At 53.6% G+C, this 26031-nt stretch overlaps 4 protein-coding genes across 7 annotated transcripts in view; 1 reads left to right on the top strand and 3 right to left on the bottom strand.

Annotated features, from left to right (window-relative positions):
- PHB2 (prohibitin 2) overlaps nucleotides 1-26031 on the top strand; it is a gene marked incomplete at its 3' end in the record, with an annotated part of 171503 nt that overhangs the window by 55557 nt on the left and 89915 nt on the right. The gene's annotated exons all lie outside the window — the stretch shown is intronic.
- ENO2 (enolase 2) lies at nucleotides 1905-11706 on the bottom strand. 2 transcript variants are annotated; one of them, XM_083798564.1, is made up of 12 exons: nucleotides 11546-11706; nucleotides 8445-8536; nucleotides 7490-7585; nucleotides 7161-7219; nucleotides 6037-6106; nucleotides 5751-5884; nucleotides 4716-4938; nucleotides 4045-4242; nucleotides 3714-3915; nucleotides 3399-3507; nucleotides 3200-3258; nucleotides 1905-2851 (listed from the first exon to the last, which is right to left on the bottom strand). In XM_083798564.1, exons 2-12 carry the CDS (start codon nucleotides 8527-8529, stop codon nucleotides 2782-2784), a joined length of 1305 nt encoding a protein of 434 aa, XP_083654690.1. In that variant the 5' UTR covers nucleotides 8530-8536; nucleotides 11546-11706; the 3' UTR covers nucleotides 1905-2781. The 2 variants fall into 2 exon arrangements, with proteins under 2 accessions (XP_083654690.1, XP_083654691.1); XM_083798565.1 differs by lacking the exon at nucleotides 7161-7219 and having other exon boundaries at nucleotides 11546-11700.
- LRRC23 (leucine rich repeat containing 23) lies at nucleotides 11888-20164 on the bottom strand. Of its 3 annotated transcripts, none has more exons than XM_083798595.1 (7): nucleotides 19519-20164; nucleotides 18857-18969; nucleotides 17805-18058; nucleotides 17581-17708; nucleotides 13227-13363; nucleotides 12490-12712; nucleotides 11888-12241 (listed from the first exon to the last, which is right to left on the bottom strand). In XM_083798595.1, exons 2-7 carry the CDS (start codon nucleotides 18937-18939, stop codon nucleotides 12203-12205), a joined length of 864 nt encoding a protein of 287 aa, XP_083654721.1. In that variant the 5' UTR covers nucleotides 18940-18969; nucleotides 19519-20164; the 3' UTR covers nucleotides 11888-12202. The 3 variants fall into 3 exon arrangements, with proteins under 3 accessions (XP_083654721.1, XP_083654719.1, XP_083654720.1); XM_083798593.1 differs by lacking the exon at nucleotides 19519-20164 and adding an exon at nucleotides 19070-19511; XM_083798594.1 differs by lacking the exon at nucleotides 19519-20164 and adding an exon at nucleotides 19070-19511 and having other exon boundaries at nucleotides 13227-13357.
- On the bottom strand, nucleotides 22592-25663 carry TPI1 (triosephosphate isomerase 1). Its single transcript, XM_083798731.1, has 7 exons — nucleotides 25328-25663; nucleotides 24367-24490; nucleotides 24188-24272; nucleotides 23920-24052; nucleotides 23605-23690; nucleotides 23374-23461; nucleotides 22592-23171 (listed from the first exon to the last, which is right to left on the bottom strand). Exons 1-7 carry the CDS (start codon nucleotides 25437-25439, stop codon nucleotides 23053-23055), a joined length of 747 nt encoding a protein of 248 aa, XP_083654857.1. The 5' UTR covers nucleotides 25440-25663; the 3' UTR covers nucleotides 22592-23052.

Raw genomic sequence — 26031 nt, 5'->3', positions numbered from 1 at the left:
CTCATTCACTGACATTTCCCCTTCCAGCTCCTTGATGGGCACACACACCTATTTACCGCTGAAAGAGCGACTCTGCAGGCTTCAGGGGGCTAGTGTTAAATCATCCCTGTAACAGCTAGACATTGCTCCGAAAACGCCATCTAAACAGAATATGGTTTGAGAGTTAAAGGAAAACCAACCCGACAAATGTTTCCCTTAACAGATACTGCCGTATCTCCACCCCACCTCTGGATGCACGTTACAGCACAGCAGCCTGACGGAGACAGCGGCTTATACAACAGGAGTCCTCAGGTGCAGGAATAACAAAGTATTGGGGCATTTCTATTACAAAGGAACTGTAACCAAATCTCCGCCACTGAGGCAAAGGGAATGCGGTATAGATCTTATGATGTGCTGGCTGAGAATAAATATTTGTAGTGACTGAAGTAAACATACCAGTCGTATATTCTTTATAGACATTGTGCTGTCAACGACAAACTCTTTTGATTTAGGAAAGCCACCAAGGTGAGGCACTGCTACGATGCAACGCGTTCACTTCAGTGCTTTCACACGTCCTCCCTAAGGCAGGGACGTGGCAATACCTCACGGCCCAGAACTCTTCCCTAACAAATTATTTCCACAACGCCGGGGCATACACACACGGATACCCTGCTGCTACAGCGCGGCTGCGTTTGAACGGGCAATGCAGGCTACCTGGTGGACTTCGCCTCCTTCCCTCCGCAAAAAAGAGCGAGGGAGGGAATTAGGGAGGCTGGGGGGTGGAACGGGGAGGGGAGAAGCCCCAAAAACGCAAACCGCCTGCCTGCCCGGGGACCGCATTTTGAGGCGAGGCGAAGGCTCCGGCACGGGAAAATGGAGCTTTCCCCGCGGCCGTGCCCGAACTACAGCTCCCAGAAGGCAGCTGCGGCCCCGCCGCCTTTGCTGGCGGTCGCCGCGGCCCCCCTGGGCCGTCCACGGGGGTGTGGGGCGGGATGCGGGTGTTGGGGTGCGCGCCCCGTGTTTGGGGTGCGCTTGGGCTCCGCAGCTGGGCTGCTGCTCCCCAGAGCCTGAGGGGGAGGCTTCACGGAGAGCGTGGGTGAGAGAGAGGTGGCCTGCAGCTGGGACACAGTTATTAATTACTGGGGCACGAGCTGTTAATTGCTGGCAGGGTTTGTTACATGTTACTGGCGACCCTGCTGGATCCAACCCTCTTTCGACTCTGTTCTCCTTCCCACCCTCTTTTCTACTGTGCCACAGCCTTTGTCTTCCCTCGTCGAACATACTCCTTTTTCCTGCGTTGTTTAGGAGAGAATCAGCAGTGAAATGCCAACGTTGATTTGTAAGTGTTGGCTTCAAATTCTGAAGTCCAGGTTGGGACACAGCCTTGGGGCATGTTGAACAACCTGACTGTACCCTGCTCACCGTGAGAGACATGGCACGCAGTGTGGTTAGGCGAGGAACCTCCTGTAACGAAGCTGAGCAGGAGGTTTGCAGGAGCTGAGTGTGCCCAAGCACACAGAGGGGCTGCTGGATGCTTTTTCTCTTCCAAAACCCTGTAGTTGCAGTTTACCATCAGTAGATGTCAAGTGGGCAGCTGGCCTGCCCTGGGATCTGACGCGTCAGTGCACAACACAATTAAAACCCCTGCACAGCAGTTCTTCGTGCAGTGTGGTTTGGTGGGGGATTTGCACCCTCCCACCTGCCCTTCCCTTGATATTCCCCAGCTGGGTGCACAACAGACAAGTTTGGCTATGGGACGGCTGTGAAAGGAGCAGGGGAGGGGTACCTGGGCCTTGCCTTTCTCTTGTCAATCCCTTCTGCTTGCTTTTAGTTACCTTTCCGCACGATCCTCTTCTGCTCTGATGGCAAAATGTTCCCATTCCCCAGATACTGACGTAGAGAAACATCAGGCCAAGCCAGGCATCTCAGGTGTGAAATACATTTTAATTGAGTTTAGGGTTCTGTAGTTTGTTGCTCTGCTGAGCATGGGCTGTCCAGAAGGTAAAGCAGACAGAGGTGGAGGAAAGGGTGAAGGAGTGCAAGAGGGATGGAAACAGAGAAGGTCAAGAGGAGCAAATGAGAGCATGTTAATTTTTATGACTGTGTTTTAATATATCGCCCCACAGCACTATGCGCTGACCCACAAGACCTCACAGAGCCCGGAGGCTGACAGCACACACACAGACAGCCAGTGACGGACAGTGGTGCACTTCAACACCAAGCTGCTGGCAAGCACAGCTCAACACAGCACAGCACTCAGAGTGGAAGGAAGAGATGCTTGGGTCCCACCACGGCTCAGCACAAACACACCTGGGGCACGATGATGCTGTAGGCCAGTACACATACACCTACACACATGCACAATGAGAGCGAGCCACTGGTGACACTCGTCCAAACACAGCTACAGGTGCGACACTTGTCCAAACGCACCAGCCGACGCACATATGTTCACGGCACATACTTCAGTGTACAACGTAAACGCACTGGGCAGCACGCTCCCATAGTCTAATATGTGAACAGAGTGACTCAGACATGGCCCTGCACAAAAATAAAAGACACAAAATGCCTAGATCCAGAAATGCTTATGACCCCAAAGCAAGGGACAAGGTGCAGACCTCTCTTTCATCCTTCACCTGGGTACATCTAGCCAGGGATACCTGAACTCATGCGGCTCTGAGGTGAGAGGAAACCAGGTGACAGAGGGGGAAGAAAGAGCAAAAAAGGAAGCAGTGGAGGGAAGGAGGATTCAGAGTCTGTGATGTGGGAAAGAGCAGCAGGGTGGCTGTGCCCTGGGGACAATGTTCAAAGAACACTTGGGTTGCGAAAATTGTGTCCAGCAAAACGTGCTTCATCGCCAAGCTCTTCCTCAATCCTGCAGGAGAGAGAGACAGCAAACATCAGGCCCTTGCTGTGAGGGAGCATCAGAGGCACCAGTGTTTGAGGGGTAGAGTGCATCAGCCAGGAAGCTGAAATGGGACAGAGGAGCTCTGTTCCCACCAGCTGCTGGGGAGGGGGGGAGCACACCACCATGCCAAGGAGGAGGGAAGGAAGGAAGGAGTCTGCTCCAGAGATCTCCCCAGGTTCCTACTTTCACCTCTGTACTTTGTCGTCTTAACATTTCCCCCCTAAGCCCATCCTGCCCTTGGGCTTCCAGCTTCTCCCACACCATTTAGTTATTCCCCATTCTCTTGTTTGTGTTTTTGTCCCTGGAGCCCCTTACCTCATGAGCTGGTTGTATTTAGCCAGGCGTTCAGACCTGCAGGGAGCACCCGTCTTTATCTGTAAAGCATTTCCCAAAACAAAACACTGTAAGCCACACTTAGAACTTGCACCAGTTTCCCCATGGGGGGAGCAGGGGATGCTGTCTTCACACCTCTTCTTTTTCCTCCAAGCCTGTGCATAGCCTGGGTTTCACCTACCTGCCCAGTGCACAGTCCTACAACCAGATCAGCAATGAAAGTGTCTTCGGTCTCCCCAGACCGGTGACTCACCATCACACCCCAGCCATTCTCCTGGGCCAACTTGCAGCTGCAAGGAGCAAGAAATGCAATCAGTAGCTCCCCCTCCTATACCCACCACCTGAGTAGGGGGAGATCCAGGCACCCTCTCCTCCCACCCTCAGCATCCTCTCTGGTAGAGACACAGGTCTATTCGTCCAACGAATAGCATGACACCCTGCTGTGGTTCTTCCCCAACCCTTTCACAGAACAGCAGGGGCAGCAGGGTTGACTCACGCTTGGATGGCCTCCGTGACAGATCCGATCTGGTTGACTTTGAGCAGGAGGCAGTTGCAGGCCTTCTCTTCAACAGCTCGCTCAATGCGCTTGGGGTTTGTCACCGTCAGGTCGTCTCCCACTATCTGAATCCCAACATTGGCTGTGAACTTGGACCAGGCCTCCCAGTCATCTTGGTCAAAGGGATCCTCAATGGAGACCACTGAAGGGACAACAGAAGAGACAAGAGTCAAAGCTTACCTTTCTTCTCATCCCCAAAACATGGAAGGGATGCACCCGTTATGTATGCAACACCAGTGCTGATTCCCTACTGCCAAACAGAGCAGCTCACCTGGATAATCACGTACAAAGCTTTGGTAAAGGTCACCAAGCTCATCTGCAGAAATGTAGCGGCTTGGGTCATCTGGGGACTTGAAGTCCAGGTCATATTTGCCATCCCGGTGGAACTCAGAGGCTGCCACATCCATACCGATGACAATTTTGTCTGTGTAGCCAGCCTTGTCAATAGCTTCCTTGAGGAGCTCCAGAGCTGGAAGGAGGAGAGTTGCATTCAGGAGGGTCATCTCACGCAGAGAGCTCTGACTTCCAGTAGGAACCTCCCCTAGGAGGGTCCTGAGAGCAGGAGCCACTGAGAGTCTGATGGTGTGATGGGAGAGGGAGAAAGGAGCCCAGAGCACAGCAGAAACATGCCACTGGGCTGTGGATGCTGCATCCAAAGGGATGAGCAAGAATTAAAATACATTACCACAGCTCAGTGACAAGTCATGGAGAGGCCTTGTAAAGGTCTGCACATGTATGAAAGATTTGTATGGAGAGGCTGTGAACAGATCAAGGTCACCCCAAGGAGGAGGAGCTTAGAAGCCATCCCCTAACACAGGAGGAGGTCGATGTCCTCAAGGCATCATATTGAACCAATGTTTGGGGAATGCTGTGAGCTGGGTGTAGAAGGGCCTTGGTCACAGCATTGCAGGCAGGGATACCCCATCTATGTGTGGCTCTCACCTTCACTGTTTTCCAGGATGTTGGGGGCAAAGCCTCCCTCGTCACCCACATTGGTAGCATCCTTGCCGTATTTCTCCTTGATGACACTCTTGAGGTTGTGATAGACTTCAGCCCCAATGCGCATGGCATCACGGAAACTTTCAGCTCCCACAGGCAGGATCATGAACTCCTGCATGGCCAATTTGTTGCCTGCATGGGAGCCTCCATTGATCACATTGAAAGCCTGGAAGAGTCCAGAAGAGAATCAGAGCTGAAGGAACCTATCTTGGTGCCGCTTGGACAATGGGTAAATATGGCCATTCGTAGCATACCATATCCCACAGAATAACATAACACATCAGCTGCAGAGCAGCAGACCAAAGCCACATACAGCCCAGGATCCTCCTTCTAACAGTGGCTTGAAGCAAATGACTGGAGAGGACTTTCCCACCAGTTTCCCTCTCGGAGTTCTCCCAAGCTGTATGTGTTTATCTGTGCATTCAGCAATGCTACATCAGTCTCTCTTCCAAGACCTTTCTCCTTGGCCCCAAGAAAATTTTAGCATCTACAATACCCTTTGTGAAGGAGCTTCACAGAGCAGCTACCCTTGTCTTGAACTGTGCCCCAGAGGGTTCACATGATGCCTCTCTGGTTCTTGTGCTAAGAGGGAGCAGTTGATCCTCAATCAACCTCCACCACAATGTCTGTGTCCTTCTCAGCCCCTCTCTTCCATATTGAAGCCTCGTAGTTTACATAGTCCTTCCCTTTACAAAAGCTGGTCCACATCTTTTATCTCTCTCTTATCCTTTCCTGAGTCTTTTCCAGTTCCCCTCTACCCTTGTGGTGATGGGGAGGGCAGAACCTTATGCACCACTCCAGGAACAGGCCTTCTGTTCTTGAGTCCTTCCCTGACAAATCTCAGGCTTTAGCTTGCTTTCCTGACAATGCATTCGGCTGATGTTTCAGTCCTGTATCCCTTCCTTCTCTACCTCCCAACACACTCTTTGAAGTTTCTTTAGAAGTTTCTGAATGTGGATGTCAAGGACAGACTCTTACTGGCACAGGAAGGATGAGATCAGAGTTGCCAGCCAGGTCAGCAATATGCCGATACAGGGGGACATCCTTCTCTGCAGCTCCTGCCTTGCACACAGCCAGCGAAACTCCCAGGATAGCGTTGGCACCAAACTTGGCTGTGGGCAAAAATTAGGAGTTAAGCTTCTCTAGTGCCTCCCTCCTGCCCCACAGGTGCCCTTGCCAGACCAGCCTTGGTCTCGCCCACTCCAATCCTCCCTCCGCCCACCTGTGCTCTTTAATTCCCAGACCAAAATAAATAAAAAATTACATTTGTTCTCTGTGCCATCCATCTCAAGCATCAGATTGTCAATCTTCTCTTGATCTACAACAGAGAGGCCCTGCAAGAAAGAAAGAGCTCCTGAGAAGGGGAGGTTGAGAAGAGTAGTTGTCTCTCCTCTGTGAGGAAGGAGATGTTGATGCAGCAGCTGGGGATACATGGACCTTTTTTTTGGCTTGTGGGGGAATATATACACACAAAGCTCTGGATATCAGTGCCTTGGCATGTAGTCAGATTAGGTAATCAGGATGATGTTACCGCAGTGCGGTGTAGATACACCTGCGTTGGATAAAGGATCAGCAGCAGCCCAGGCGAGGCCACACAGAACTCAGCACACAGGACTCACTTGAGGATTTACCCAGCCTTTTGGCATCTTCCAGGGAGCTTTGTGGTGCTATGGCTACACAGAAGCTTGGCAAAACAGTACATGCTCAACCCCAAGCAAGCGAATGTAAACTGGACGGAGCCGTGCCTGGGAAGGAGGTGGAGAGCAGGGTGAGGGCCAACACGGGGAGCCCTCCACCAGGCCACGCATTTCTCAGGGCTGAGGGGAGCTGGGCTCACAGCCAGACCCCTCACAGGCTGCATGGGGCGCGATGTGTGGCATTAGCTCAGCTCTCTTCAGAGCAGGCTCCAGGTCTTTGGCCGTGAAGGGCTTACAGATGTGACACCACCCACCGCTCTGCAAGGCCGCAGGCTGTGCAGGGGGTGCTGCCAGATCTCGCAGAGGTATGGTCATCGCTCACCACACCGTGAATGCTGCAGGAGAAGAAGGTGGGACAAAAGGGTGTGAGGTTGCAGACGTGTGGATGGTATTAAGTGCTTGAGGAGGAGCACATCTGAAAGAGGGAGAGAGCTCTACGTGGAGCACCAAGGGCATTAGTTAGGCCGTACAGATGCTGCAGTGGACCGGGTAGGGTTAAATCCTTTCTACTCAGAGAAAAGATCCCTGCGGACACATACGAGCATGAAGGGCAGGGGGGTTTGCCCGGGTTCACAGAGCATCACTGTGTCTGTCAACCCAGTGAGATGAAGAGAGGCAGAAACAGAGATCAGGTGGAAAGAGACGGAACAGAGTAAGCATTCAACAAGGGAGAAAAAAGAGAAATCCTTACAGAGCCCACGAGAGCTGGGGCGACAGTGCTGTTGATATGATCCACGGCCTGCAGGACCCCTAAAGAAAGGAATAGACAGAGAAAGAAAGAGAGAGAGAGAGGGTGAGGCAAAGAAGAGAATGGAGAGAGGGAGGGAGAGGACCAGTAGATAGTCTGAGAGAGGGAGACAGTGAGGGGAAGATCGAGGCCTGATCTTTCACGTGACACTAAGCCTGTGCCTCCAAGGTCCCACGGAGGGCACATTACATTAGTGGATGAGCAGTACCCTCCGGTGGAGCCCCCTGAGCAGGCAGCCCCAGATAGAGGGTGCAGAGCAGGCACCTCCCCACCTTTTCCAAGGAAACGGGACTTGTCGTTATCTCGTAGCTCCAGTGCTTCGTAGATACCAGTGGATGCACCGCTGGGGACCGCTGCTCGAAACATGCCTGAGGGAGAGCAAAACGTATGTGTGAGTAGAGCAGAGGACGAGAAGGAGAGAAAGCTCTCATGCGTTCTGCTTCTGGCGAAAAGACACAGCAACCATGTATGCCAACAGCCCCACTGGCTGCATACAGCTGGTCTTGTCAGAGGTGGAACACCAGAGTAAGAGAAAGAAATCCACACAGTGTTTCCAGACTGGTAAACCTGGATCTCAGCCACTAAGAGGTCTGCGCTGTTCCCAGAACTACAGATTACATGCAGAACTCTGACTTTTCAGCCCTCGTCCTGGTACCCCTACCTGCACACTTCCAGAGGCAGACTGACACACAGCTGCCAGACTGGGGCTGGATTTTTACCTCGGTGAAGAAAGAAGAGACTAGTTGGATGCCACTCACCCTCCTCACACCTCTCATCCCACCTAGCTTTTGGCCCAATGCAGTTGCAGCTCTTCCATTTGAGACACATATATGCCTGCACAGAGATGTCAGGGACAAACCTTCCCACAACTTCATGAGCATGGCCATGGATGTACTGCCAAACTTGTAACGTGTCCCAGGAGCAAAAGCACAGCTGCAGGAGGGCATTGCGTGGATAGAACATAAATATATATATAATTATGTCTACGTTAATGAAAATAACCACCCCTGCTACTATCAGACACCTGGGCCAAGCCATCTGCACGGCACTCAGCTGCACATGTCTCACAGGATCACAAGTAGGAACCAGAAGATTTTTCTCTTTCCCTGGGATGCCGTCTGCTGGGAGCTCACTGATCCTACATGCTCTCGGCCGAGGCTGCTGTGCAGACCCAGCCCCTCTGGCACGGGCAGGACTTTCCTGCACCTCTCGTCCTCACCCGCTTACCTTTGTGTGTGTACAAGTCCACCTCAACAGTGGGGTTCCCACGGGAATCCAGGATCTCTCGGGCGTGGATCCTCTCAACCGCCATGGTGAATCTGTGAGCAGAAGAGAAGATAATGCTCAGCTCTGAGAGGCCTCAGACTGTACTCAGGACCTGGTGCTCACCCTTCTAACGTCTGGGCAGCAAGAAGGATGCTCAGGGAAGAGCTATCTTAGGGGCTGGAGCTCAAACTCCAAGCAAATTTAGACTAGAGGGGAGATGTGAAAACTGCGATCCAAAGCCTAGAATATGGGAACCTACCCATATTTTGTCTGGGAGCTGATGCTCTGTTTCAGTCCATCCCACCCCTTTACCTCACACAACAAGCAGGGAGCTCCCCACTCTTGCCCTGTGCAGCAGGTGTGTGCCCCCCCTTCCCAGGGCTTATGGTGGGAGTCAGGGCAGCAGGCACAAAATGCCACAGAAGCCCAGGCAGCAGAGAGAGAGGGCTGAGCTGGCACAGCCCCAGCCTGGTGCCGGGGCTCCCAGCACCTCACTTTTCCCCACGGCGGGTGAGGAGCATCCCTAGTGGGCCCAGGGGAGCCCGTGCTGTGCCTCTGCCTCTCCTCACCCCTCTGCAGGCCGCAGCAAGGGGAGCTGCCCCAGGAAGGCGCCATCCCGCAGGGCACCGCGGCAGCCCCTGTGAGGGACCGGGCCGGCCGCACCGAGGCCCGGTGGCCTGGGCAGCCATTTTGCGTGAGGATGCAGTGCCTGACACAAAGGAGGAGCAGCTCTGAGGGCGGAGGGAGGGAAACATGGCTGGCCCAGGTGCTGGGGCTGCCCCCAGCTCACGGCCCCACCATGCCCGAAAGGATGCAGGAGGTGTCTCCGTCTGATGGGGGGGGGGGGGTGAGGGTGAGGAAATCTGACATTTTGGATGTGGCCGTTGAAACCTGAGGAGGAAAACAGGCTTGTGGTTGAGGATGGCCATTTGGGAGAGCTGCTTTTGCTGGAATTTTCTCCCTAGGGTCTCCAGAATAGCTCTGTCCACCCCATCCCACCTTCCAATTCCCCCAGACTGGCCTTGCATGTCTCCCCACTTCCCCCAGCTAGCTGCAGGGCTGTGCAACGTCGGGGAGCAGCCCCGCCAGGAACGAGCAGGATCCTGCCAAATGTCTGTCACTGCCACCCCCTGCCATCGCCAGGTTTTCTCCCCCTGGCTCCCCCAGATGATTCATTTAAAACTGAGTGGAGCTGGAACCACGTGAACTCACTGCAGGGGCCAGGCCTGGGGGGGCAAGCATGGGGCAGCAGGTGTTTTTTTCTCAGCCGGAATCGTGCCTTGGTCTGTGTGCATGGGGTACGGCCAGCACAGGAGCTCGGCCCATGTATGTGTGTTGGGGCTGCTGCAAAAGGGCATCATGGCAGGGAGAGGGGCTAAGAAACAGGCTGGGAAAGCCAGGGTCAGCTCCTGATCCCATTGCCTCTGGTGCACGGAAATCACAGGGACGTGAGGAAATCACACCGCTTTGAAGTTTCATCAAAAGCTTGCAGTGCTGGGGAGTTTCGGTGGGGGAAACCAGGACTCTCCGAAGCCTATGCGGGGGCCCTTCACGGTGTCCATCTGGGCTGGGATCCCCCTCAGCCGTGCTGGCAGCGCTCCTCACGCCATCTGGCACACACCGCAGGAACTTCCTCGGGAGCCGTGCCTGCGCAGCTGTGAGCTTCCTTCACAGCAGTGCCCTGGCTGTGCCCCAGCAGCCTCCGCAGGGGAGGGAGGACCAGCACCCTGTTAAAGTGACTCTTGGCACAGCGGGGGCCTGACGACAAGACCTGTGTCAGATGCAGTGCCCCTGTTTATGTGATCATGTCGCCCCGTCACATCCCTCTGCCTGCATCCACCTGCCCTATTTTGGGGCAGCTCCAAGGAAGCCAGATGACAACCTTGCTAGCCCCACTCCATCACTACCTGGATCTCTTCTTCCTCCCCCCCCCCACATATCCTTTTCTCCACTTCTGCTGCTTCCCCTTGTCCCCCCTGCTGTTTGCCCTCTGTCAAACAGTGCAAAGAACCACCCTAAAATCCCTGGCGTCAGCTGCATTGTCCTGAAAGGAGGTCAGAGGCGGATAAGCTGGGATAAGGGATTGGGACAGAGCCATAGCCGGGAACCCGTTGACACAGTGAAGAGGAGAGGGCAGCCAAGCTGGAGGCAGGGCAGCCTCCCTTGAGCAGGGGCTGGGCAGGGCACCCTGGCATTGCCCCTGCTGCATCGCCTGCCCGTGGGCGCTGCTTCGTGGCAGTGCCAGTCACCAGGGCGCTGCCTGAATAAAGTCCATGCCGCAGCAAGCCCCCTTCCCTGCCGAGCAGGCCAGCACTGCACATACCTCTCCCCGGAGCCACCACCACCACCACCACCACCAGTCCTGTGAGCTGAGGACCCGGTGCTGCTGCGATTCCCCCGGGCTGGGCACTGCTCCCAGGAAGCCCGCACTGCTGCAGTGTCGTGGCTGATGCAGCTCTCTCCTGCTCGACTGTCACCTCCTCTCCCTGCTGCCCCCCTCCCCCTGCACGGCGTGGGGTTGCGATGATAGGAAAACGTTTCCCCTCCTCCCTCCTTCTCCCAGGGACCAGGCTGCGCTCTCGTGTTTGTGTCAACACCTCGGGAGACTGGGGGACGGTCTGCTCTAAGGCTGGGTCCTTTCCCCAGCGGTACCCAAACTGAGCTCTGCCTCTCCCCACTCCCAACCCCTTCCCCCCGGGTAAGGCTCCATCCCACAGCATCTCCCTGCAGTGCCCTTGGGAGCACCACCTATGTTTGCTGGTTGCCCCCCCCCCCCACCTCGAAATCGCCCAGATTCACGTCTGAAATGATCCTTGCCGGGGGGGTAGGGAAGGAGGGAGCACCTGAAATTAAAATAGGGAAGAAAAGTGAGCAGGGTGGGGGTGAGGAGAAATCGGTGGGAGGAGCAGGGGGAGGAAGCGAGGGGGGTTCGGCGGCTAACGCCGCTCGCCCGCGGTCCTTCTCTGCAGGGACCCAGGTACGTGCGGGGTTTGGAGGGCACAGGGTGCGGGGCACGGGCACGCGTGCAGTGAGGGGGGCGCTGGCCACGGGGGGACACTTACCTTCCTAGGGCGGGGGCGAACGAGAAATGGAGAAAGTGCTGGCGGAGAGGAGAGAGGCTGGAGCTGCGGAGGGATGCAGGACCTCAAGGGGAGAGGATGTGTCCTCTAAGCCGGCGGCGGCGGCGGCGGCGGCGGGATGGAGCCGCCCCTGATAGGGCCGGGACGGCAGCATGTGACCCGGAGCTGCGATGAGTCAGGGTTTAGCAAAGCTTTGCAAACAGCACGTAGGGGATGGAGGCAGAGAGAGAGAGAGACAGACAGGGCACAGACAGAGACAGATGAGGGTGAGAGAGCCGGGGGATAGGAGTGGGTGGGCAGGATAAACAATTCCAGACACTCCAGTCTCATTAATTGTTTTTATTCAAATCAGAAAATCTTGTAGAATTTTTGGAGCCATAAATCAAACCACACAACTTGTAACTCTCCCTTTTCCCCTTTTCCCTCTTGGGCCTGCTTCGCATATATGCGTGCAGTGACTGCAGAAACACTGCAGTAACTTAGGGCAGCACCCAGGAGTAGGGTGGGTAACCCTCCTCCCTCCGCCAGGGGCAAAATGAGGTGAAGGTAGCTCTGACGCCTGCAGCTCTTGCTTTGCCAGCCACACACGGGGGAAGGCATCTCCAAATCTTCACAGGAAACAGGTATTAAAACCCGGGGTCACTCAGTCATATCACCCTGGAGAGATCCCCCCGTTTCCTGAAAAAGGAAAGAAGATGTTAAACGCCTGGCTTCTTTTCCCCTTTCACCTCTCACTTGTGCTATTGGGGCCAGGAATGGCAAGCAGGTTGTGAAGCCCAATCTATTGCAGGCTCCTCTGCCCTTGGGACTGACCTCCCTCAGCCCTTTCATCACGTAATCTAGAGGAGGAGGGGCTTATCAGCATGCCTGATCCTCTGTCTTTACATACTTCTTACTCCCCACCCCCTGCCCTGTGCTGTTCTTACCTTTTCCTCTTCCTGCCTTTTCTGACGGATTTCATTTGCCTCTGCACGCTCATCTTGCTCGAACGATTCCTTGTCGAGGCGTTCCAGGCGTGGCAGCAGGACCAGGACCTCCAGCCGGTAATTGGGTTCATCAGAGCATGGATTGTCCAACAGCACCAGCGCCTGCAGCATGGGGAGTACCTGCAGTTTTGCCACTTCCTGGAAGGTGCTGATCCCATTGTTCCTTTAGAAAAGGGAGCACAGTGTGCAGTAGAGATACACGTAAGTAAGTCAAAAGGACCCCTCAGAGCAGTAAGCTGACAAGACAAAGCAAAACTTAGCAGCATGACAGACCATTGACCTGTGATCTAAGATCTAGATCTGTCTGGAGCTCCCCAAAGTGGGGGACAAAACCAACATCTCCTCTGGATTTCTCTGTGCTCGAACAGCCCGTTGAATTGTCTGATGTTGCCATTTCCCTTTATAGCAAATGCCTGGAAGTAAAGGGCACTTGTGGTCAGGGCCAGTACGCGAAGGAAAAGTTTGATGTGGGATCTGGGAGTGACTGGAGAGGTAGAGCTTTTCTGAGAAGCTTGAAGAAGCCCTGGCTGTTACAGCGCTAGATAGCTGAGCTAGTTAAAGGCTGTAAAGTTCAACCCATTCAACTTCCAGAGAAAACAGAAAATCCTAGCGACCTAAATGGGAGTACAGCCTGATGAAAGGGTCTCTAGTCCCGACACGAAGCAAGGAGGACCCACCGTAGATTGAGGTACTGCAGGCACTTCATGCTGCTACAGAATCCATCCAGGGTTTCAAGCTGGTTGTCACGCAGGTGCAGAGTTGTCAGCTGCTCCAGCGCCTCAAGGCCCTCAAGGCTCCTGATGGCGTTCTGGGCCTCAGCAGGGAGACAGGAAGACAGCAGGAAAAAGAAGAGCACACAGGAGAGGGAACAGCAGTTATTTCTGGTCTGTCGAGCTCTTTCTACCCTTCAGACTCCCTACCACTCCTAAGCAGCCTTCTCTGAAGCTGGGCGTCATACATACATAACAAAGGAGGAACGAAGGCTACAAAAACCGCACTGGAAATTTTAGAGATAGAGGATGAAATACCTTGAGAATGTGACTGCAGCTCTAGGCTTGCACCTCTGTTTAGGATCTTTTATGCCTGTTAGACTCACAGAAAGTTAGATGGGAAGGGACCTCTGGAGGTCTCTATCTAATACCTTGCTTAGAACCAGGCTAACTCCAAGGCTATGTGAGGTTGCTCAGGGCCTTGCTTGAATGAGGTCTAAGTATTCAGGTTCAGGGACCAAGTTTGCTGAAAAAGAGTTTCCCGTACCATCACCTGGTGACTGAGACAAAAAACGTGCCAGATGAGACTTTTTTCTCCAACACAGCCTCTATTTATGCTGGTAGAGACGTGCCATGATTCAGATTTACCAGGGCATGTACTACTGGGTCACCTACTCTACTGCCAGCACAACATCCATGGCAGTGCCTAATCTGAGCCCCTGAGCAACTGTGTGGAAAGCAAGGACCTGAGCATAGCACAAATGTATTTAAGGCATGAATCACCAGCCCCTCTCAGTCACACAGTCCATGTAGTCCAGGGATCTTCTAATGTCAGCTGCTTCTCTTACGGGAGAAATCTTCTGCCAAGAAGTCTCCCCTTCTAATCCTCTAGAACGAGAAGCAGGCTGCATGATCCTGGCAGAGGCTGCAGGGATCTAGGGGTTGTTGGTTGATTTAAGTGTTTCTTAGTATAAAATTTATTAGCTGTTCAAAAGAACAGCTTCTTGCAACAAATCTGACAATTTTATGGCAGGAAGAATTTGCCTTATCAGTTTAAAATTCCCCATCATTGATTTCATTCACTTCACTGTGATCTGTTTTATGAGATAGGGAAACACAAAGTTCTTAATTTCAGCAATAGTTTCACAGCACATTTTTGGCTGGAAAAGACCACTAGAGGCCTCCTGCCCAACCCCGGGCCAACAGCAGTGCTAGCATCAAAGCTGGATCAGGATGCTCATGGTGTTGTGCAGCCAAATTTGGGAAATCCTTGGCAATTACATCATCCCCGCCACATACTCCAGCCCAGAGCTGAGCAGACTTCACTTGCAATTGTGGTTTAGGGCTGTAGTCTCTAAGGATGCAGATACATGAACAGGAGACGGAGAGAGCTATCACCTGTGTTGGGAGAGTTATTTTTCTCCATATTGGCTGGAATGGTGCCATGTTTAGCATTTAGGAGGAAAATAATATTGATAACACACTGATGTTTTGGTTGTTGCTGAGCAGTGCTTGCGGAGTCAAGGACTTTTTAACTTCTCATACTGCCCTGCTAATGAGGAGCTGGGGGTGCACAAGAAGCAGGGACACAGCCAGGATAGTTGACCCAAACTGGCCACGGGGATATTCCATACCACGTGATGTCAAGCTCAACAATAAAACTGGGGGGAGATGAGGGGGGAACACACTGTTTCTTGGGGTCTGGCTGGGCATTGGTCAGGGGGCGGTGAGCAATTGCATCACTTGTTTCCTTTCCTTTCCTTTCCTTTCCTTTCCTTTCCTTTCCTTTCCTTTCCTTTCCTTTCCTTTCCTTTCCTTTCCTTTCCTTTCCTTTCCTTTCCTTTCCTTTCCTTCCCTTCCCTTCCCTTCCCTTCCCTTCCCTTCCCTTCCCTTCCCTTCCCTTCCCTTCCCTTCCCTTCCCTTCCCTTCCCTTCCCTTCCCTTCCCTTCCCTTCCCTTCCCTTCCCTTCCCTTCCCTTCCCTTCCCTTCCCTTCCCTTCCCTTCCCTTCCCTTCCCTTCCCTTCCCTTCCCTTCCCTTCCCTTCCCTTCCCTTCCCTTCCCTTCCCTTCCCTTCCCTTCCCTTTCATCTTTATCTCAGCCCACAAGTTTTTATCTTTTTCTCACAATTTTCTCCCCCAGTCCCACTGAGAGGGGGAGCGAGTGGACAGCTGTGTGGTGCTTATCTGCCTGCTGGGCTAAACCACAACAGTATCACTGTGCTCTGTTCCTTTTCCATACCCAGGCAGTGATATAGTGCAAGCCCAAGTTTAATAAAAGGGGCACAGTCTGAACTGGTGGGGTAGGAGAACAGTTCGGGACAGGGTCACTTTGTGAAACGACATTTTGTGGAAAAGGAGGACTTCAGTGGAAATTGGACAAGGGAGACTCTGGACCTGCTGGGCCAAGTAAAGAGGATAATTTGATGAGAAAAGAAGGAAAGACTGAAATTTAGTGAAGGTAGTGTGAACAAATTAAAAAAGCCAGGATGGATTTGTAAATTCCACTTCAGAGGAAATCAGGAGTGTGTGTGGGAATTAGCGTGGGGAGCTCACAGACCACTGGTCTGTGAAATGAACAGCAACCTGCTATCACTCTGGCTTTCTCCATTACATCAGTGTGAATAGTTTTAAAGGCTTTGGCCCTGCAAGCACTAACAGGACAACGCAGAACGGATTTTTCCCCTTTTGTTTCTTAAATCAAAGAACATTACAAATGACACCTTTAATTAAACGATCACGTCATCACCTCACCTAATATACCAGTTCCTCACATAGATGTGATGGCTCCATTTCATACGGAAAGCTATTATAATATGTTCCCCACGACTCCCTCTCCACTTCTTGCGCACCCCGGCCTTGCTGTAGCCAGTCTTTGTCACCGCTGCTGGACAATGAAGAGGAAGTAACACAGCCCTACTGACAGCAGTGATCTTGAAGCTGATGCGGTTTGAAGCGCCACATGGTACACAACCAGCTCCTGGTTTTCCAGCCAGTGGGTAGAACTTTGTGAATGCTAAATTTCTTTGGTAACTGTGTCATACATTAACCAGATTTGATTTAGTTCCTTTAAATTGACCTTTGAATTCCTAACGGATGGATGCCTTGAACCCTGTCCTTGCGGCATCAGCTTCATCTACCTATGGCTCTAGTAATACCAAAATCTTTAGACAGGAAGCAAAGCACTACTGGAAAAGATCCCTCTCCAAAACAGTTTAGTAAGCAGGTGGACATGGGAGACAAATTCAGGCCCACAAGACTCCTGAGACATTAGTCGTTTTTTCTAGTTTTAATAATCATGTCTTGCAGTTTGCCTGCTTCAGATGTGTAGCTCAGGAATTCCTCAGCCATGTCAGGAACTTTCTTTAAATATAGATGCTGCTTTTCCTTCCCTCCAATCACCCACTAAAGTAACTGGTTTTACTTAGAAATTGTATATTGTATCTAGTGACTTATCGACTTCATCCCTTCTTCCAGCACCTGTAGTCCTGAGATCTAGTTTTTCACCAGAAAATAGAAGGCAATCTCAGCAAGCAATCTCCTCCGTGCTTTCTGTCAGGGAGTACTGAAGAAACAAAACCCTGTAGCTTTTGAAAACCTTAATCATCTTTAATTGCTTTTTCAGAGGTAATGACTCAGGATACCAATCCAGACTTTGCAAGTTGTAGTACTGTGTGATATATGGGAGTAAGCTAACATACTTGCTTCACTTGTGTCTCTAGGATTAAATGTTCCCTGAGGCAATTGTTTATGATATAAGGAAATTGCTTCTTCTATCTTAGTTTCACTGTGATGTTTAATCGGTTTCTTTTCTGGCAGCTGAAGATATATGTGAATCATATCACTGTGCTGTTGTTAAACTCATATTTGACTAGCCCCATCAGAGAGGAGAAAGAAGCATCACCTCCCCCTGTGCCACCCGGAGCACACCACTGACCTCTGAGGTCCTGCAACAAGCGGAGTGTGACCTTGCCTAACACTGCCAGGAGGAGAATACTGCTGTCCCTTAGGTGGCTGAGAAGGAAGAACGCAATGCACTGAACATTGCTAACTTCCCTGCTCTCTGCAGAGCAATTACTGGTCAGTTGCTACTTCTTTCGCACTGTTTGAGCAGACATAATAGAAGGATCTACCCAAAAGGAGAGACATTTGTTTCTGTAGCTCTCTGAACTCTGTTCCTCTCAGGCTGCGAAGACAGAACTGAATGGGCTAGCATGTAAATTATGCTGCTTTGAAGGGGACAGTGTCTCCCTTCCTCCCACTGCCTGAATTTGCCAGGCTTTGCGGCATCTCACTCCCATTTCCCAAGCTAGCTGATCCCTTACCAGATAGAGGTTCTTGAGCTTGGGAAGATTGAACCCTGCTGTGCTCTCTAGCTTGTTTCCTCGCAGCTCCAGGTTATGCAGGCTGAACAGTGCTTGACTCAGGCCCAGTGCTGTCCGGATTTTATTTCCTGAGTGCCAGAGGAGGAAGAAACAATGCGAGAGTTAATCCCACTCAAAGTGAGCTTCCTATGTGCACAAGAGTAAAGAGAGGTGGTCTGTATCACCTTTAAGGCTGAGGTTGGCTAAGCAGGGGTGAGTAATGCCTTCCATATCCTTGATGTGGTTGTGAGCAAAGCTGATGATCTGGAGGTAAGGCAGTTCCTGCATGCGGGCACTGGTAAGCAGATTCCCATCCACCTTCAGCCAAAGCAGGTGGGTTAGGCTGCTCAGTGGAGACAAATCTTGCAGCTTGTTCTCTGACAAATCCACATACCGCAGGTGAATGAAGCATTCAAGGAGGCTGATGTCTGTCAAGTCCCTATGGGAGAGAGGATGTGAATAAAACACCTCTCATATTCCCCCCCTGCTGCCAGCTCCTCACCACACTGGGAAGGAAGGCTTCCTCCTCTCCCACTTCCCTGCTGTCCTAGGAAGCCTTGCTTGAAGGAGGAAAAAGGCAGGGAATAGGGACAGGCCAGATATGCTGTAAACAAGGCTGAATGCCAAGGAGTGGACCTGTGCTCCTGGCACAGGGAGTACTTCTTCCCATTGAACTGTAGCTGTCAGGAGAGGGAAGAACCAGAGCAGAAAAGAGGATAAGCCTGGGGGATGGGTCTGTTAAGACAGCAGTGGCAACACCAAGGACTGCGAGGAAGGACTTTCCTAGTGGGAAAAAGCCAGTCTAGTCACCTATAGGGCTGGGCTTACTGAGGTCTGTTAGCTCTAGGGTTATTTGGATGGGGCTGAGGCTCCAAACTGCCCCAAAGCCATCATGGCACTGTACTTACAAGTGCGTATTTTAAAGTTTAGCAGTTATCTAGAGTGGATATTTCTTAAAGTGTCTACGGAGAGGGTGCCCTGCTCTGGAGCCCATAGAGACCACAGTGTAGAGCAACGGATGGGCTCCTCTCACTCTGTGGGGACACAGACACCAGTGTGTCTGGCTGTGGTGGAGGCTCGGGGCTGAATGTGGAACAAGCGCAGGCTGGAAGCAGGGCAGCGTGGTGAACATGCCCTGGAAACGCTCCCGCTGCTCGAGGCCAGTCACTGATGGCCTGTGGCTGCACGGCGGCGCGGGGAGGAGGACTTCTCCTCCCGCGGCGCGTCGTGCACTCACTTATACTTGGCTTCAAACTTGACGTAGGCGTGCGCCAGGCCGTTGCCGGTTTTGCAGAGGAGGGAGAGGCCCTCCTTCAGCATCTCCTCGGTCAGGGGGCACGGGACCAGCGCCTGGGGGACAGAGCACAGCGCAAACACCGGTAAATGGCGGCCAGCGGAGGCGAGGCGAGGCCGGCTGCCCCCGCCGGCTCCAGCGCGGGGCCTCCCTCACCTGCTCTTCCTCCTCCTGCTCCGACAGCGCCTCCTCCTCCTCCTCCTCCTCCTGACGGAGGTGCTCCTCCTCGCTCAGCTCCTCCTCCTCCATCCTCACGGCCCCCGCTTCCCACCCGGAGGAGGCGAGGCCGCACCGGGACCCCCTGCGCCGAGCGGCGGCCGCTGCGCTGCCATGGGAGCCGGGGGCGGGCCCGGCGCCTCCGCCATAGCAACCGTGCTGACCGGCAGCGCCGGGCCTCGGCCCCGATTTTCCCGTATTTTCCCCGGTTTTCCCGTATTTTCCACCCAGGGTCCTGGCGAGCGCACCCTGGAATCCGCGCCCCGCTTCCCGCAGCTGCACGCAGAGCGCTGCTGTGCCCCGCTGGGCGATGCGAGCTACCGATGGCTCCTTCCCTCGCCACCCGTCTGCTAACAGCCCTCCCGCCTGATTCCCGAGGCTCGCCGCACCTAACTGCAGCGCCCTGTCGTTTTCAGTAGTGAATCCCATTTGGAAAGCACAGGGCACGCCTCAGGCTTCTCCGGAATCACTTCGCGATCCCCCTCCATACTCCCCAGCGCTCCCGGCCCTTCCTAGCTCGGCGACATGCACAGCTCATAGGAGCGCATTCAGGGAATCGAAGGATAATTTCGGTGGGCAGGGACCACCAGAGGCCACTCGTCCGGCCCCCTGCTCCAAACAGGGCCAGCCTCAGAGTTGCGGTGTGTGACGCTCACCCCCTGGGTGAGCACCTGCAAGGCTGTGGGGCTGGGGAGCGAGCGCTGCACCCCCAGAGCCAGGAGCTCTGCCCGCAGCTGACGGCTGCCCGTGTTTTGCAGCGAATACCAAAGGCCAAGGCCCTACTCCCTTCCTGCACTTTGTCCCCTCGCAGACTCTGGGTAAAGTCCCTGCAGGGTCGGTGCCACGCTGGCTCTGCTGCTGCTCAGCGTGTGCTGCTCGTGTGGCCAACGCATGACTGTCAGGCACGAGCGTCTCAGGCTCCTGCAGCTCGTGCGTCAGCTGCCGTTCCTGCTGCAGAGCGCTCCTCCCGTGCTCAGGACCATGAGCAAGCCACCACCGGTGTCCCCTGCCTCATCCCTTCCTGTAGCTGCTTGACTCCCCAGTGCCCATCTCTTTCCCTCACCTGCATTCACTCCCTGGTCATTAACCCACACATTATGTGGTGTTTTTTTGTTTTTAAACCATTATATCTCCTGCAAAAACAACCCACCATACTGAAAGCTTTCTAGCTGTTGCTTTTGTTTTCTAGGAGCTTTAGGGAGCCCTTCAGAGAATTCTTAGAGTCAGCGCAGGAAGAAAAGCAATGACATGCTTTTCTTCCCCTTCCTCTCTCCTTTATGTGGAAGAATGGACTGGAAGAAGTAATGTGTGTCTGTATGCACACGTTTTATGCGAGTCTTACAATAGCAACATATAGTTCAGTTGTCTTGTTTCCAGATGAAAGACCTTTTTTAGACAAGACAAATTATAGACAAATTATACAGAATAAGACAAATTTTAAGACAAATTATACAGAATGTACAGAAATACAAGGAAACTGAAATATTTAAAACAGAATTTTTATTCAGGGTATACAAAAAAAAAGATAATCCCAAACTATACTGATCGGTAAGGAGGCAACTGTTAGGTTAAGTGGTAAAAGCTCCTCTGCATACCAAGAAAGGAGCACAGAGAGACGATAGCAGGAGGGGGAGACAGAATAGTACCCTGGCTATTTGTAGTTTGCTAGCGGACGTCTGTCCTGTTCAGCCAGAGGGGCATGGGACAAGGCTGCCAGCACTGTCTGGGTTCATGCAAGTGCTCTGTCTGTCTGAGTCACTGGTGTGGCCATCCACATATGTGATGTACAGGTGTGTTTGTGCTTGTGCCTGCTGGGAATGAAAGCTCAGCCTGGCCCCCGGCTGGAGCTGAGGGCACGGAGCTGTGGCTGCCTCCTTTGGGCTGTCACATCTGGCACAGTACACTTTCCACAGCAGCATCACATTTAAGATCCAGCTACTGCAATTCTCAGTGAGGGTGAGGATCTGGCCGTATTTCCACTCAACAGAGCTGTGGCCCTTTCTGCCAGAAAGCATGCAAAAAGAAGAAAACCAAGATCGCTGCTGATGCAGAGATTATTGTCCATGACTTTATTCCTCATTAAATGTTTCTGTGCGTCTGTATTCTCCTGAAAACAGCGAGAGCGATGCTCAGCTCCCATCTGTTTCGTCTATGTAGGTCACTTTCCTGGGCTCTTGCCGAGCTGCTCTTCAGGCAGGGTTGGGCAGCAGCAGAGCTGACAGCGGAGCCGCAGCCTGAGGCTCGTCCTGCGAGTGCCCCTGCGCGCCGGCTGCTGGCAGCCTTCGGGCACAGCCCATGTCCCTGCAAGTCACCACCGCTCTAATTGTGGCAGGGCCAAACTGAGGCCATGCCCCAACAGCCTCTCAGAAGCGCTTTGTTTGCAGAAGCCGCAGGGATTTCAAGATTTTTTTTTCCTTCCTTTGAAACGTGCTCTTCTGCCTGCTGCTCCCGTCACCGCCGGGCGGGCTGTCCCGGGCAGAAGCCGGGCACCGGGGGGCGCTCCGGGACCGGCCGCAGCACGGGGACCGCCGCATCCATCCCCAGAGCCGCAGCTGCAGCAGCTACGGGGGACCTGCAGCATGGCAGAGCTCCTCGGATGTTCTCCTCCTCTGTCCCTTACCTGCTCAGGCTCGGACCACCCTCACCCCCTGCTTTTCATTCACTGCTGGCAGGGCAACGCGCTCCAACAGCGCGAGCGCGAGGGGAGGAATGCGCCAGGACCACAAGAAGTACTGCAGAATGGAAAGCATGAGGTGGGAGAGGATCTCTCAGACATGCATTAACCGAGTCCCCCTTCCGCATGCCTGCTGTATAACAGTGCATTGCCCGCAGATGCCCAATGATGTACCGCCTCAGTTAAGCTCCTCCTCATGATGCACTTCCATTTTCATTGCCCTTTGCACTACCTGAAAAGCTCTTAGCTCTAGTCTGGCTTTCCTATCTCCCACCACGTGGCTGTAAGCAAAGTCCCAGCACACGGCCTAAAAATTTCCCATGTGAAGAGGGAGCTGCTCTGCTCCACATGTAACAGGCAGCAGTCAATTACCAGTTCCCACAGGCAGAGAGGCTCAAAACCAGCACTTTACCAGGCCTGCCTGGAAAGATCAGCTCACTGGTGGGACAGCCGGGTGCTCCGGCACCTGCAGGAATAGATGCACACAAAGCACCACGGACCCACAAGAGAGCTGCAATGGGAAAGACGAAAGGTGCTTTGGGGCATGCTCTAAGCAAGAGCTATAATGACAAAGCACAAGTTGAACCTGTGCTATGCCTATTGGAGCAATTTAACAAAGAAAACCCAAACCACCAACCACAACAACCCACAAACAAGACAGAAAACCCAAGCCATGTTACTCTCTTGCAGCCAGCTAGAGAAGCCAGGAGTGAGAGCTCACCAGAAGTGAGTATGCTAGTTCTGTACATGCCTTGTCCTTAATCACTTCCAAATAAGATCCAAGACACTTTTTTTTAGTTTCCCTTTCATTTATTGTTCAATATGGGACATAGGTGAGGTAAGGTGTCTCACAAAGGTCTAAGCTACCAGGCCCCTTGCTGATGGGCCTGAAGGATGCAGAACATGGTGGATCCTTCTTCCTCCCCCAGTACTAGTGGCCATCTCTACCTGTAGCACTGCAGACAAAGGGGGAGGCAACGGCCAAGTTGACTGTGAGCTCTAAAAGCTCAACAGAAAACCAAGGATTTTGCCAATTCAGAGACTGTTGAGACACTGCTGAGACAGGCTCACACTAACAGGACTCCAACAAGGTGGTGGGGGTTAGCAGCACAGCTAGAACAATGACCGTGGTTGGGGGGGGAAAGCCTCAGAAGAGGCCTCTGTACTTAGACATGTGCAATGAAAGGTCCCTTCTTGCTTCTGTTTCTTGCTTTTAACCGTTAAGGGACTGCTCCTCATTGGCTGCGCTTCAGTGTTTTGCGTTGATAATATCCACAAACTCTGGCTTGAGAGAAGCTCCGCCAACAAGAAAGCCATCCACGTCATGCTGAGAGGCCAGCTCCTTACAGTTGCTGCCAGTGACTGAACCTAAGGAGGAAACAGTATTTTAAGAGATGAGCAGAGAACAGTATTTTTAACAGATGTAGGCAGCCTGAAGCTGTAACAGTTACTGCTTCATGCTCTGCCAATCTCCTATTTCCTCATTAGCAGAGCAGTGCTGTACAACTGCAGCAATAAGCAGAGAATCTAAGTGCTTCCTGCGCTGGAAAGGGGCTTCAGACTCATTTACCTCCATAGATGATCCTAGTTGATTGAGCAACAGCATCAGACACATGGCTTTTAAGCCACCCCCTCAGCTTCTCATGAACTTCCTGAGCCTGCAATGGAACAGAAAGAGTCCCACTGAGGACTGGACCATTTTGCATACAGACAGAACGGACTTGTTCCATCTTCAGGCAGGATCTCTGGAACAGGAAGGGTCGGTCAGCCATTTTGTCAGCCACCTTTCCCCTGCTCATACCTGTTGGGGGGTTGCAGTTTTACCAGTTCCAATAGCCCAAACCGGCTCATAGGCAAGAACCACTTTACTCCAGTCCTTCACGTTATCTGGGGAGAAAGGAGAAGGTGTAAGCAAGCACAGTACTTCATGGTGGGAAGGGCAGACCTGGAAAGCTTTCTGGAACATGCAGACCTTCTACTAACATGACCATTACTGTGTGAACACTCACAGCAACGTATCTGCAAGCCTTCCAGAAAGGCCAGGAACAGGCAGTTAAGGCCATAATGGGCATTTTCCCCTTCGGACACATGCAAAATAGCGAATTTCTTCCCTTACCAGCAATAGCCTTGGTCTGTTCAAAAACCACTTTCTCTGTTATGCCAGCTTCTCTCTCATCCAGCTTCTCTCCAATGCAGGCAATGACACCAAGGCCCTCAGCTAGAGCATGAGCCACCTTCTGCCCAATCAACTGGGAATGGAAGAGAAACAAGGCAAGTGACAGTCACACCTAGTCCTGTTCCTGTCTTTCCCACAAACTGCTCATCCCTCCAGCCTTCACAGAAGTATCTGATCTGTACCATCTCTCCATCCAATGATCTCTCACCTCATCAGACTCCCCAAAAACATGCCTTCGCTCTGAGTGACCCAGAATCACCCATGCAGCTCCGATATCTTTGATCATTGCTGGGCTGAGGAAAAAGGATATGACAGTATTAATTCACATCTCTGGAGGCAACAAACTTTGCAGAGCCACGCTAGCTTTGCGCTTCTCTTTGGGCTCACCTAATCTCTCCTGTGAAAGCACCCTTTGGCACCTTATAACAGTTCTGTGCTGCAACTCCAATCTTTGCATCAAGCTTCTGACGGGCAAAGTCAAGGTAGATTGAAGGGGCTCCACAAACCACCTCTGGAAGGCAGAGAAAAAGGTCACTTTCAAGAAGAAGTGGGGCAGAAACCGCACCCAACCCCTGAGCCTGAAGACCAGCCCTAAGAGGTCATCATTTCCTTCCCTACCCTCTGCCGGGAAGGCTCAGCATGCATGACATTTGGGGGACCTGCTGCAGCATCAGAAAGCAGGAATATCTCTGCTATCCGATGCCTCGACAGCAGAGGAAACCCTTTCCAGCAGCCAGATAGGTGAGATCAGGCAGAGAGGCAGGCCCCTCAGCCGGTTCACGCAGGGTCCCTTGGAAACAGCCCAACCAAGAAACCGGGCAAGAATCCTGCCCCGCTGCGGAGGCTGTGCTGAACCGGGGGAGAAAAGGGCAGCATCGGGTTACACCTGGGATTATAACCGGGCCGGGATCGAGGCAGGGCAAGCAGCACGGTCTGGTGGCACAGCCTGAGCGACCCCAGCTGAGACGCTGCACCCTGCACCCCTTCGCGGGGCAGGGGGGCGCCTCCAGGAGCGATAGCGGTGGGGACGGGGCTACGGGCGGCCAAAGGCCCGCGGGGACGGGGCCGCCTCAGCGCCGTGAGGGAGCCCCGGGGGAGGCCGGGGAAGGAGGCCCGAGCCCGAGCCCGAGCCCGCCCAGGAGGCCGGGGCCCGGCTCCCCCCCGCCGCCCGCGGTACCGGAGGGGCTGCGCTGCCCTTCAGCGCCCGGGATCCGGTGTCGCGGTATTTTTAGCGCGGTTATATTTACGTTTATATTTAGGCCCCCCCGCCGCCCTCTGACATTTCCCGCAGCCGGGCCGTGCCGGGGCTGCCGCGCGGTACGTGCGCGACGTGCGGCCGCGCCCTCACCGGTGTCGGCCGAGAGCTTGGCGCCGTTCAGCGTGTGGATCAGCTCGCCCAGGCTCTTCTTGTCGCCGTTCATCTTCCAGTTGCCCCCCACGAAGAACTTCCTGGGCGCCATGGCGGGAGGAGGTGGCGGCGGGCGGGCGGCAACCGGCACCGTGCACAGCCGAAGGTCAGTGGCGGCGCGCGGCCCGCGGCGGCCCCTTTTATAGCCCGGCGGCGGCCGAGGCCACGCCCCCTGCCCGAAGCCACGCCCCCCACCGAGGCGCGGCGGGCTGAGGGCGGCGCGCGCCGAGGCCGTTGGTGGGGGGGGGGGAGGGGCAGGGAGCCCCTTAGCGTCCCCTCACGCCGCGCGGGGTCTCGTCCCCACACCGCACACAGAGCGAGGCGGCAAGCAACGGGGCGTTATTTCGGCTTTTATTTCGTCCCTCGTGTATTTTGGCATGTGCAGGGCACGCTACTCGCGGCCCCGGTTGCCTCCCGCGCTGCTCGCCCCGTCAGGGAGGGCAGGCGGGAGGAACCGAACCCCCCCCCCCGGTACAAGCCGCACGCACACACAATTCCCCCTTTCCCCCTTCAGACAGCGAGGAGGTGGCGTCGTCCCACCAAGCAGCAAAGCACGAGGGCTGTGTGTCACAGGGTGGGGACAGTGAGGGCATTTCCTACAGAAACTGATTATTTTTCCCACCCCCCCTCCCTCCCAACCCCCT

This window comes from Anser anser (assembly GCF_964211835.1).
Source record: "Anser anser genome assembly, chromosome: 1".
Classification (NCBI taxonomy): domain Eukaryota; kingdom Metazoa; phylum Chordata; class Aves; order Anseriformes; family Anatidae; genus Anser; species Anser anser.
Note: the sequence above shows the minus strand (reverse complement) of the source record. Positions and strands in the feature narration are given on the sequence as shown.